This window comes from Borostomias antarcticus, assembly GCF_949987555.1.
Source record: "Borostomias antarcticus genome assembly, chromosome: 8".
NCBI classification, from domain to species: Eukaryota; Metazoa; Chordata; class Actinopteri; order Stomiiformes; family Stomiidae; genus Borostomias; species Borostomias antarcticus.
The window spans coordinates 24327099-24340974 of NC_140241.1; the positions used below are offsets into that span (position 1 = coordinate 24327099).

The window sequence follows — 13876 nt, forward strand, 5'->3', positions numbered from 1 at the left end:
ATATGAACCCATTGACCAAGAAGAGAACCGATGGTTTACTTCATATGAACCCATTGACCAAGAAGAGAAGCCATGGTTAACTTCATATGAACCCATCGACCAACAAGAGAACCCATGGTTTACTTCATATGAACCCATTGGCTCGTTTCTCATTTTAACATTTCAGGGCAGTTTTTACACAAAGGAAAAACGGTATGGGTAAAATAAAAGGATGGAAGCCAATTATAAAATGGCAGCCATCCCTCTCAACCCTCTTTCACTGCTGAGCTAATTATCTAATGGATTTGACTGAAGTGAAATTGGTGACAATCCTAATCAGGAACAAAGCTAAGTGGCCAGGGTCAGAATCCATATCAGAATCAGAATGTGTTTTATTGCCATGTAGTTTTTCAACATACAGTACTAGGAATTGCTTTTGGTCGTGGTGCATAACATGGAGACAACATTGGACAGAGTGCAGTGACGAGACAGGACAGTGCAAAGATAGGACAGTTCAAAGAGCAAGTATTAAACGAAAAAACAACACAGAACAGGGCGCACCAACGCACAATGGCAGCCATACATGGCACCATCTTGGGTTAGATACAGGGCTCATTTCAATTAATGCACTGAAAAGCCATAAATATACATTCTATCTTTCTGATTTTTTTGTTTCATGCCTAGACTCGTCTCATGATCTCAGACACTGCCAGACACAAGCTGCTGGTCCTCTCTGGGCAATGCTTTGAAAACACAGGGGAGCTGATTCTCCAGTCTGGTTCTTTCTCTTTCTTCAACTTCATAGATATATTCACCGACCAAGAGGTGAGTTGATAGACATTTATTTGTTTCTGTATTTACAGTAGTGTGGATGTGGATATTTTTAATCAGTCTCTCTCTGGCACTTCCCCGTTCTCTCTCTCTCTTTCTCTCTCTCTTTCTCTCTCATCCCTAGCTTGGTGAATTGCTAAGCACCATTCATCCAGCAAACAAAGCAAGCCTGACCCTTTACTGCCCCGAACGAGGCGACTGGAAAAACTCCAATCTTGACAAACACAACCTGCAAGACTTCATCAACATGAAAATGAACTCCGCACTGATCCTGCCTGAGATGGAGGGACTCTCTGAGTTCACAGAATACCTGTCTGAGTCTGTGGAGATCCCTTCTCCGTTCGACATGCTGGAGCCACCAACTTCAGGCGGATTCCTCAAACTCTCCAAGCCGTGCTGCTACATCTTCCCTGGGGGCCGCGGTGACTCAGCTCTCTTTGCGGTCAACGGCTTCAACATGCTCATCAACGGGGGCTCGGACAGGAAGTCGTGCTTCTGGAAGCTGGTTAGACACCTGGACCGGGTGGACTCCATCCTCCTGACCCACATCGGCGACGACAACCTGCCTGGCATCAACAGCATGCTACAGAGGAAGGTGGCCGAGCTGGAGGAGGAGCAGTCGCAGGGTTCCACTGCCAACAGTGATTGGGTCAAGAACATGATCTCTCCAGACATTGGCGTGGTGTTCCTTAACATTCCAGAGAACCTGGGGAACCCTGAGCCCAACTACAGGGTGAGGAAGAATGTAGAGGAGGCAGCTTTCACCATGCAGTATGTCAGCAAACTATCCCTCAGGACTGAATCTCTGCAGAGGCCTATCGGAAACACCATCGAGCCAATCATACTGTTTCAGAAGATGGGTGTAGGTAAGCTGGAGATGTATGTGTTAAACCCATCCAAGAGCAGCAAGGAGATGCAACATTTCATGAAGCAGTGGACAGGCAGTGAGAAAGACAAGGTTTCCATTTTGCTGCCAAATGGAAAGGAGTCGGAGCTCCCCGTGTCCTATTTGAGCTCCATCTCTTCACTGATTGTGTGGCATCCCTCAAACCCCTCTGAAAAGATTGTGCGTGTTCTGTTTCCCGGAAACGCCACTCAGTATCACATCCTGGAAGGTTTAGAAAAACTGAAACACTTGGATTTCTTGAAGCAGCCAGTTGTCACCCAGAAAGAGCTGTCCTCGAATATGGCCCCGACGTTAAAACAAGCAAAACTGAAACACAAAACAGACAGCAAGGAGAGCCTGAAGTCGACCTCACGGCCTTCACCAAGCAAAAGCTCACGGAAGGAGTCTAAGGAGGAAGCTCCAGAGAAAGCAAAGACAGATGCAGAGTCATCCAAGGAGAAAACTCAGAAGGCAGAGATGAAAGAAAAGCCTCTGGTGAAAAAGGAGAAAGCAAAAGCTTCTGAAAAAGAGGTGAAGGCCAAAGGAGAGCAAACCCCCCAAAACGAAACCCCTGAAAAAAAGAAGGCTGAAATGAAACCCAAAGTTGCAAAGGAGAAGATTATTAAGAAGGAACCGAAGAAATTAGTGGACAAAACAAATGACGAAAAAGAGGCCAAGAAAGAAGTTGCAAAGAAGGATGAGAAGCCAACACCCAAAAAGGAGGAGAAGCCTAAAAGGGAGGAGAAGGTAAAGAAAGAGGATGTAAAAAAAGACATCAAAAAGGATTTCAGGAGAGATTCGCCCATGAAGGAGAGGAAAGAAGTGAAGCTGGAGCAAAAGAAAGAGGATATAAAGAAAGACACGAAGAAGCCTTCGAAGGATGTAGGGAAAAAAATGGTGGGTGAAGGGAAAAAAATGGTGCCAAAACCAAAGCCTCTGAAAAAAGACGAAGTGTCGAAGAAAGACACCAGCAGCCCATCAAAGAACAAAGACAAGGTCAAGACCAAAGTCACTAAGAAGGATGCCAAGGCCGTGGATGCTGCTAAGTCCGTGGCAGGAGCTGTTGCCGTGGCTGTGGGGGTGGCTGCCACCACCGTCGTTCAGGCTCTGGAGACCGAGCGATCTCTCATGTCTTCTCCAGAGGACCTGACCAAGGATTTTGAGGAGCTCAAAGCAGAGCTGATCGTGGAGGATGATGCCACTGTTCCCCACGCCAAGCAGCAGGATGAGGAGGAGGGGGTTGTGATCCACTGTGAGGAGATCACACTCTCCAAGGATTCCCCAGAGGCAGCTGAATCCGTGGACGAGGGGATCACCACCACGGAGGCCGAGGGGGAGAGCGGAGAGACCCCGGAGGAGCTGGAGCATAAGGGCAAGATCAACATCAGTGAGAGGTTTGAAGACGAGGGTACGGTATTGGAGGAGACATCTGAGGGCGGGGACTATGAAGAGAAGGGTGAAACAGAGGAAGTCGATGAGCCGGGGAGAAAAGAAATGGACAAACCCAAACTGGAATACAAACTGGCGGAGGATGAATCCGAGGACGAGGGAGCAGAGGCAGAGCAGTATGGGAGAGATTACAACAGAAATGAGGAAGAGATAGAGGGTTTATCTCCCATCGCCATCACACCTCCCAGGACTTCTGATCCTGTGTCTCCAGCAGTGTCCATACACGATGAGACTCTCCCAGCCGGCTCTGAGAGCGAAGCGGCCTCCGATGACGAGAACCGAGACGAGCCTCCGGAGGAATACACCACATCTGGTCACACCCAGTCCACCATCGAGATCTCCAGTGTTCCTACCCCCATGGATGAGATGTCCACGCCCAGGGACATTATGAGTGATGAGACCACCAACGATGAGACAGACTCTCCCTCTCAAGACTTTGTCAGGTTTGGAGGCTCCGGCGACTTTGAGAGGAAGAGGCTCTCCCCTCTCCAGGATGGTTCAGAGTCTGACCGCTCGAAGAGTGACATCACTGAAGGCATGGACTACCATGCATCTGCTTCCACGATATCTCCTCCATCTTTTCTGGAAGAGGACAAGTCTTGTAAGGAGTTTGCTGGTGACGAGAGAGACACAGTGTTCAAGTCTGAGAAATACAGCCTTGACTCAAACAGACTTGGCATTGAGTCCACAACCTCACCTCTCATTCGCTCTCCCTCAGGAGATCACAAGGGGCAGTTTGACTCCACCCCGTCAGGGTTTGATGCACCAATTGAACTGTGCACCACGCTCACAGGAGCCTCAAGGGCAGTGGCAGAGTCTTCCAACAGCCCAGATGATAAAACACTGGAAGGGACCACCTCGCCTCATTCCTCTGGTCACACACCTTACTATCAGTCCCCTGTGGACGAGAAGGCTGGTTCCATACCCCCTGAGACTAGGGCTGAAGACCCTCAGGGCCCCACCATTGTGGAGGTCACCAGTGACAAGGAGGACTCTCCTAACAGGATCAGCCCCATGGATGAACCAGTGCCGGACCACTCCTCTACTGTAGAGAAGGTGTTATCCCCCCAGAAAAGCCCCCCACCAACTGGAGCTGAATCTCCAAACAAGAGCAAGTCACACTTTGACTTGTATCATGTACCAACCATGCACTCTAGTCACGAGGAGAAAAGAAACAATGGGGCCAGCGACAGTAATTCCATCTCATCCTCCGCGCTTCATGCAAGGCAGGAATCAGACACCAACCCCTTTGCGGGCTTCAAAGAGGAGAGTAAGATGTCTATATCAGAAGGGACCACATCTGATAAGTCAGGCACGCCTGTCGATGAGGCTGTAGCCGAGGATACATTCTCACACTTAGCTTCGGCCTCTACGGCCTCCCTGGCCACCAGTTCCCTCCCCGAGCCCACCACTGACTCGCGCTCGCTCCACGCTGAGGTGGGCTCCCCCCACTCCACCGAGGTGGACGACTCACTGTCCGTCTCTGTGGTCCAGACCCCCACCACTTTCCAGGAGACCGAGGGATCCCCATCCAAGGAGGACAGCCCCAGGGCCATGTCCATCTCTCCAGACATCTCACCAAAGACAGCCAAGACCAGGACGTCAGTCCAGGAGCCCAAGTCCCCAGAGCAGTCTACCATTTCAGTAGAGTTCGGACAGGACTCCCCAGACCACTCTCTGGCTCTAGACTTCAGTAAACAGTCTCCAGAGTACCCGTCGGCGGCCGGAGGGGGCGGCCTGCGTGCTACGGAGAACGGGCCCACCGAGGTGGACTACAGCCCCTCCGACGGCTCAGACTTGAGGCCGGCTGAACAGCTCTGCTCCACCATAGAGAAGCCGATGCTGTTTACAGACTCGGCCCGTGCCCTCTCAGCCTCCCCCTCCGATGCCTCCCAGTCCACCCCCTCCGTCACCACACCCTGCCAGATGAGGGAGATGTCTCCAGGTGTCGCCCTGCACATGGACAAGTCCCCTGTCACCCCTAGAGTCTCCTCCCTCACCCAATCTCCTCTCTCCTCTGACTCTTCTCTAGTGTTGGGAGGCTCCCAGCAGCAGCAGCAGTGTGACAAGTCCCCCTCAACTCCTAAAGCAGCTTCACCATCCTCCGCCTCCTACTCCTGTTTCTCTCCGAAAGCTGAGACTCTCTCCCAGGCAGCAGAGACTAATCCCTTCAAGTGTGGGGATTCCACGTTCCAGTCCAAATCTCCCGTCAGCCCCAGAGTGCCCTCCCCATCATACCTGCCTCTCTCCTCCAACCTGTCAGACTACCAGAAGTGTGCCAACAGCTCAAGTGACCCGGACTCGTCCAAGAGGAGCCCCTCCTCCCAGTCCAGGACGGACGTGGACCTGTGCCTGGTCACCTCTTGTGAGTACCGCCACCAAAAGACGGAGCTGTCGCCGTCCTTCATCAACCCCAGCCCTCTGGAGTACTTCCTGAACGAGGAGAATGTCCAGGAACAGGAGAAGCCCCTGGCTAAGGCAGGAGAAGGGCCTCCGCCCCCTGCGGGGAAACTTCACGCCAAGCAGTGTGAAGAGACGCCACCCACCTCCATTAGCGAATCCGCTCCATCCCAGACCGACTCGGACGTCCCCCCCGGTACCGAGGAGTGCCCCTCCATCACAGCGGACGCTAACATCGACTCCGAGGATGACTCAGAGACCCTCCCCACTGACCGGACCCTGACCTACAGGCATGCAGACCCACCCCCTGTGGCGGCCAGGGACCCGGCTCCTCCGCCAGCCCATCCTGACGTCTGCATGGTCGACCCCGAGGCCGCTGCAGAGAACAACCCGAGCCCAGACGCGAAGACGGAGGGAGGGGAGAAACCCAAGAAGAAGAAGCTGACCAAGACCAAGTCCTCCTCCCCGGCCAGGAAGACCGGCCTTTCTAAAGTCAAGGATATCAAGGATATTAAAACGGCCTCTCCTAAGAAGAGCGCGGGCGAGGGCAAAGACGCCAAAAATGCAACCAATACCTCTGCGTCCAGGGGTGTGAAAAGTGCCACATCAGGTGAGCCCTTGTTCTTAATGACTGGAAAAACAAACACAATGAGTTTCCTTAATTGTCTCACAGATTCATTTAGTAGTTATAACTACTCAAGTAGTTATATATTACTGTAGCTGTAGTACCATGCCTCAGTGTTAATGGTTATATTTTTCTAAACTCCAGTAACAACTGCTAACCAAGGTGCCTCTAAATCTCTGTCTAAGGGCTGGGCAGTGGCAAGGCTGCAGGTGGGGTGGCTGTCCCTAACTGCCCCCCCATGTACATGGACCTGGTGTATATCCCCAACCACTGCAATGCCAAGAATGTGGATGCAGAGTTCTTCAAACGGGTCCGTTCCTCATACTATGTGGTCAGTGGCAATGACCAGACGGCCCAGGAGCCCAGCAAGGCGGTTCTGGACTCTCTCCTGGAGGGGAAGGCACAGTGGGGCAACAACATGCAGGTACTGCACTCTTCTCTTCCCTCTTAGAGATGAAGGAGTTGGAACTATTTAAGGGTGTTTCCTTGTGAATTTGTGTTAGACTCCCTGGATTTTAGCTGGTGGGTTCTTCGTGGCTCTTTCTTCTCTTGACCCTGACGTTATTCCTTTTATATAGTCCTTCTCAGATTATGCCAATTTCTGGTCTGTCTTGAGGATCCGCTCCATCAAATAGTTTAGATAAATAAATTAATGACTTTTAATATGTATGAAAAAAAATCTGTATCCATTAAATATTTCCTATTCATTCTCCTCATCCTATGATATATAAAGTATTTTGTTTCGGGAGCATAATGCAAGTGACTATGGTGTGATCTGATATTATAATGTCATTAATATTACTCGATAGTACTCTGTACAGGTCCGTCTTTGATATAAATAAATATATAACTATAACTATTTTGAGGATGTGAGAAATATGTGTTAGGGTGTAAAGTGCTCCATATATCCTGTAATTCATTAACAGACAGAAAGTGGATAAATTTTCCTATTTTTGGTAGAACTATCATAAGGGCTGAAAATGTTGTTCAGTTCTCCCCCTAGAATGATCACTCCTGTTGGAGAAATGCCTACCCCATTTTGAATTTTACTCAAAAATACATATCTGAGATGGGAGGTTTGTAGACATTAATAAGGTTGTAGAGTTCTCCAAACATTTCACATTTAGACTCTACTATCTTTATCTTTAGACTCTATCTCTATCGCTATCTACGTGTTGGGAAACCAACTTAAATGGTATCCTCTTGTTAATTAATATTCCCACACCCCTACTCCTATAAGCTTCAAAGGCCTCGCCCACACAATGCCTCTTAAGATATTCTATTTCTCAGCTTTGAAGTGAAGTTCCTGCAGAAAGACCATGTCAGAGGATAGCTTCTCCGAATGATTTACAGTACTACTTTATGCTTTTTCTACCTGCCTGTAATCCATTTACATTCCAAGTTGCAACTGAAACGTGTTCAGAAGAATTTGTACAGAATTTTTATTAGCCATAATCTATGCTAGGGTGGGGGGTGATATATCATTGACAGTGTGGACATATTAACAGGCTATATGAATTGAATGAATAGGTTTTATGAATATGGAAATTGTGATTATATAAAAAAAAGAGAAAAATAACTATTTAATGTCATGATGAGGAAACCATTGGTTCCAAACAGCACCTCTTACAGTGTTCTAAGGAATAGAAACAGACAGACAGACAGACAGACAGGAGGAGAGAAAGAGAGAGAGAGAGAGAGAGTGAGAGAGAGAGAGAGAGAGAGAGAGAGAGAGAGAGAACAGAAAGTGCATGCTCAAAATTCACCACCTCCACTGTGTTGGCAGGTGACACTGATCCCGACCCACGACTCAGAGGTGATGAGGGAGTGGTACCAGGAAACCCACGACCAGCAGCAGCGCCTCAACATCATGGTTCTGGCCTCCAGCAGCACCGTTGTCATGCAGGATGAGTCCTTCCCAGCCTGCAAGATCGAGCTGTGAGCCCATAACCTCCTGGCCAAGACCCTTTCAACACCTAGCGATCCAGGGCAGGGATTAACAAGATACGTAAATATTTAACCAAAACATAAAGTTGAATATTCATAGAGGGCTCTTAGGCCTATATTAATGACATGGAATTACATAAATTACTACTTGAAACTATAAAGGCAAACATTAACTGAGACTGTATGAGGCTTTGTGGGTCTCTCTGTAAGGATAACATTCTATAAAATGTCCTAAAGCCTCCAGATAAACATACTGTAAGTGGTGCTCATGGTGGAAATGAATCTCCTTTCAAAAAATCTATGAGTACTAATCATTCAAGGATACATTTATACTAGACGTGGGTCTTATCCATTCTGGAACCATACTATAACTGATATGAAGATGTCTGCTATTGTATTGAAATCTTCTTAATCTTAAAAGTTCTGAATATAAGTCCAAATACATGCCAGTAACTTATCAATATTGGGTCTGACAATGCAGGTCATTAAGAAACACCTCTGGCCGTACTGAATATAGAATATAAAGTTGCCCGGGAAAATAACTAATCTATATGACAGATTTAATTAACCCTGCTGACATACACGCCAAAGGATAAAAGAAAACACATTGTTATTGCCTTAGAGAGAAGAAAATGAATGTATAAGAAGGTCCATGCACTTAAACTGATGGCAAATAGCAGGTAGTTAGACATGATTAGAAAATAAAACGCTATAAAGTTCATCCCTTGCTAAGATGTGTCTTAACTTCAAGGTGTCAAACAGTGTGATGGTCTCACTCTATAGCAATGATAGTGTATGTAAAGAGTATAAGACAATTATCCTTAACGTGCTTTTATCTCAGACATTATCTTGATCTAGAATTGTCAAGCTCATTCACATTATTTGTGGTTCTATTTTATGTTTTGCACATGGACTGCATAGCCCTTGTGTCTGGATTTTATTTCATGTCAATGTTTTAAGTTTCTATATTTATTTAAGTTATTTGTAATGCTATGTGTAACCTGAATTCATGGTTTTTATTCCAACATATCTGTAATTGCATTGGCCTACTAATTGCCCCTTGACAAACTTGAAAAGCTTGTTTAGAAGAAGAAGCTTGTTTTAAGATGATGACTTAATTGTAATGAGTTTTTTTTGTTTAACTTGATTGATTTGTATTGTTTTACAAGTGTACAATACTGTAGCTGTAAGCCAGACAAGGTCCCTCTCCCAAGCGCCCCAGCATTTTCTGTGGATTCACAAATTGAGCCCCAGTGACTGCTTGAATGTGCCACAATATGTTCAAGCTTGTGAAGCGAGATACTTTCTTAACCTTAAAAAGTTTGTTTTTCTAAAATGCTGTACTATAATTATAAATAGCTTTGTGGCAGAGTGAATGGTTGGAAAGAAATGTGCATGAGTAATGTAATACACTAAGCCCTTTTTTTAAGGATGGGGAAATCTTGCTCTTAACTGCCATTAGAACTACAATGCAAGGCTTAGCTTATAAGTGAATGGGAAAACAATATCAATAATCATTTTATTCTATGGGTTTTGGCAGGCTGTACTTTTAGACTAGCCTTGCTGGTGATCGTACAGGTGAACCTTGAGAGGAGAGCACAGAGAAGAGTAACTGTTCTGTGTAAGTTTGAGAAAGACAAACTTGATTTCCTGACACAAAATACTTTCAAAGGAGAATGTCCCAAGCTTATTCTGTTAATCGATGAATAGGCCCTATAAGCCTGTAAACAACCTACTGCTAAACCACAACTACAACAATACAGAATAATCAACCGTGATGAAAGAGCATGGAGACATTCACAACTCAAAACCGTCACTGTTAATGTTCACATTGCTCTAACCATTTAATGTAAATCTGATAGGCAAGGCACTGAGTAACACAATAGTCCAGACATGTTCAGTTCTGTAACACTAACCTCTAACCGCAAGCATGACCACCCCGCACTTCAAACACAAACTGGTAACTGACCACAAATACTCTTTCTTCTACTTCTTCTTGACCACATCTCACCCTCATCTTTTTCTCTCACTTCTCTTTTCCTCTCTGCCTTCTTTCTCTCTTTAACTCTCTCTCTTTTCGGGTGATTGTTAGAAAAGTCTTTCTGCAGCTGTTTGGTATATGTGTCTTGTAATCCTGCATCCTAACTCTCCCCTTTCCAGACTCATATCTAGTGTAGTGATTAGTTTCAAGTGAAAGTATTACTACTTAGTGCTTTTGTTTGTGTGCAATATCTCCTCTTCCCCCCTTAGGGGGTATTTGATGTAAAGGGAACCACTATTAAAAAGGAAACCTCAATAAAGTATGTTGTGGAAAATCTTTGTTTGGATTTGTGTCCCTGTGCCATTTCCTTTTGCAATGCTCTTTCATTAGTAGTACTGACATGTATTGGAATGTACTGCTGCACCTTTAGAATAGATCTGATGAACTGTTCCTCTATACTGTGTTGGTGCTACAGTATAGCTTGTGTCTCATGAACATGCCAGGGGTTGTAAAGCAAGTTCAGATTGAGAACCATGCCGTAGCCACTAGCCAGTAAGGAGTCTGGCAGGCTGGTATCATGTCTCGGGGGTGATAGGCTTTAAAAGACAATGGCACTCTGAGGAGCAGTTTCTCCAGCCTCCAAGATGACCAGCGTGCCTGACAGTCAAGACAGGCCAGTGAGAGGATTTATGATCGAGAGAGAGAGAGAGAGGATGAGACTGGGGTAGAGAGGTTGAGGCTGATGGTGTGTGGGGCCTGAGGCCAGGATAGAGAGGCTGAGGGGTATGTGTGTGTGTGAGAGAGGTGTGTGTGGGGGGCGGGGTGTGGCTGAGGCTGGGGTAGAGACATTGAGGCAGGGTGTGTGTGTGTGAGGTGTGTGTGTGGGGGGCTGAGGCTGGGGTAGACATTCTGAGGCTAGGACTGGTAGGGGATTGTTGGCTCAGTCAGTCACCTTTATATCTGGCTGTCACTACAGGAGAATGAGACAGAGTGCATAGTACTGTATATACTAGGTGCATGTTGTCCAATGAGACATGCTGCATCTCACATAATAGGTGTCTGTGTTCAGAGAGGTGGTGTAGTCATTCGTTTAATCCTCACAGATGATCTAATGAGATTGTATATTTCTTCTCAATGTCAATATGAATATTCACATTCACACAAAAGAGTTACTTCTTCTTCTGTACTGTAAATGCACTGACGGTCTGGCTGATTCTATGAGATGAACACTCAAATGGCAGCACCACTAAACAAACTCACAATGATTTAAGGTACGGTAGCTAAAACCAAAATTTTACAATGGCAGGTAGGCCTTTTCATTCCTGGCAGAGGGACTGCCGACGGAAACTAGCCTTTTGGCTAAAATCAGGTGCATTTACACTATGTGTTTATCAATGTACGTTGTCCCTCTTAATCAAATAAACTTAAACTGAAACTGAAAATCAGTGTGGGAAGAGTGTATCCACGACTTGTCTTACATAAAGACTGTGTTTTGCGAAGACTAGCCTCTGTCCTCAGAACTGCCCATGTGCTTTACAATTACATTGTAATGCTGTATTCTATTCTCCATTTTTGTTCTGGTCTTGCCAACACCACTGGAATATGACAGTAATCAGCAACAGAGTTAGTGAGAGAGAATTGCTGCAAGACATTTCTGTGTTTTTAGACATTTATCAATTGTGATGGCACCCCCAGGCTCTTTCCAAAAGCCAGACATAGTGTAGAGCATCCAGGAATAAATCAAAGGGAGCAGACGGCAGCCACTGGTTGGTGTGAACTTGGTAGTATGTCAGAGGGGTCTGAAGCCAGGGTCACATTGTGGAATCAATATAAACCCCACCCAGATTCGACACCAAGCTCAGGGTTCTGGTGCAAAACGATGCCCTCTGCAAGTGGATCTTGGACTTCCTGTCAGACCGACCCCAAGTGGTGAAGGTAGGCAACCACACCTCATCCTCCCTCACCCTCAACACGGGAGGGCTGTGTGCTGTCCCCAGTACTGTACTCCCTGTACACGTACGACTGTACAGCCACCTTTGACTCCAATACCATCGTCAAGTTTGCCGACGACACAGCAGTGATAGGCCTGATCAGCAACAACAAGAGGGCCTACCTGCAGGAGGTGAGGCTCCTGACCCAGTGATGTCAGGAAAACAACCTCCATCTGAACATCAGCAAGACAAAGGAGATGCTGGTCGACTTTGGGAGAAAGCAGGAGAGGAATTACACCCCCTTAATCATCAATGGTGGACACCTTCAAGTACCTTAGCGTCCAGATCACCAAGGACCGGACATGGTCAACACACATGGACACCCCCCACCTTGAAGACATCTACTTCAGAAGATGGAAGACCAAGGCCAACAGGATCCTGAAAGACCGTTCTCTCTGCTACGGTCAGAGAAGAGATACCGTACTCACATGGCGAACACGGAGAGTCTCAGGAAGAGCTTCTTCCCACAAGCCATCCAGCACCTAAATGACTCAATCTGCAGAGACCACATGCACATATCAACCAAATGAAAGGGAGGGTATGTGTGTAAGTAATTCAAAAGTAATCACATTTTTATTAGGTCAGTAATTGTAATCTGATTACTGAAAATTCTAACATAATGACTAACTTTACAAGTAACTGGGAAAAGTAATCCATTACTTTGTAATCAGTTACTCCCAACACTGGTGAAGACCTTGTCCTTTGACTATGGGAGGAACATAGAGAACATTAGTGGACCATGAGTTCATGTTCATTTGCCCTCATTGACTTGTGTTCTTTTTTTTCTTCCCCTGAATCACATGCTTTTCCACAGATCACATCTCATATTACAATAGCCTCCAATATCGCAAGACAAGGGAAAACACTATCCTGTAAAAGCAAAACTCCCAGGCCACATTCAATAGCCGTGAAGATCAGCTCTAATTCTGTTCCAGTATTCCAAAGCTGCCCTTGGATCCATCAGCTAAAACCTCAGCTGTAAATTATGGTCTTTGCTTTTATGGTATGAAACAAAGCAGACCTAATGAAACGCGAGTCTTACACGAGTCTGAGCCTTTGTGTAAGATAATTTTATGCTGTATAAGCAAGCGTGTTAAGAGTGAGAGAGAGAGAGGGGGGGGGGGACCACATTAAAGATTTATGATTGTCTTTTTTTTTTTTTTTTACTTTAGGTTCAGCCATACTGAAGGTAGATTACTAAATTAGTTCAGGATATACAGTCATCAGTGTTTTTAACCACTTCATAGATATATTTACAACAAAACCTAGAGTAGCACATGAATCAACATGACAACATGCAACATGATATGTGTGTGTGTGACAAGACATGTGTGGAGCTGTCAGAGGTTAGAGACCTTTCATCATATAATTAATTTTGGACGCTCCCAGACTGTCTAGCCCTGCAATCGTTAGCTAGCAGACAAGAAACATTGGCTCTCTCGCTCTTTCAGAACCATTAGGGATGCTCATTCTGCTTTAGAGGAGAAAAATAACACTGGGCAATTAGCCAACAGTATTGATTAGACCTCCATGCGCCTCACCGAGAGAGCAATTGGAGATCCTCTCTGCATATTTTCGCCTCTAGAAAAATGAGCAGTGACATGCAGAACAGTCGTTTACCGGTCAGGTCAGGCTCTAAAGTGTCACAGGAGTATTTCATGATATGAGGTGTGTCAGACATGTAGGCCTACATATTTCACCCATCCCTGTAGCCTTCATCAAACATGGAGGTAACCATCATTATAACCCACATGTTTGTGAAATAGCACGCCCCCTACAGGATAAAA

The 13876-nt window shown here is 46.1% G+C and overlaps 1 protein-coding gene across 1 annotated transcript in view; it reads left to right on the forward strand.

The window, feature by feature from the left end:
• map1b (microtubule-associated protein 1B) overlaps positions 1–8112 on the forward strand; it is a gene marked incomplete at both ends in the record, with an annotated part of 19569 nt that extends 11457 nt beyond the window's left edge. Inside the window, 4 exons of the mRNA XM_084441795.1 lie at positions 664–804; positions 935–6155; positions 6356–6594; positions 7957–8112. Coding sequence (XP_084297921.1) covers positions 664–804; positions 935–6155; positions 6356–6594; positions 7957–8112 — 5757 coding nt within the window. The remainder of the gene's footprint in view (positions 1–663; positions 805–934; positions 6156–6355; positions 6595–7956) is intronic.
• Positions 8113–13876: the final 5764 nt, after the last annotated feature.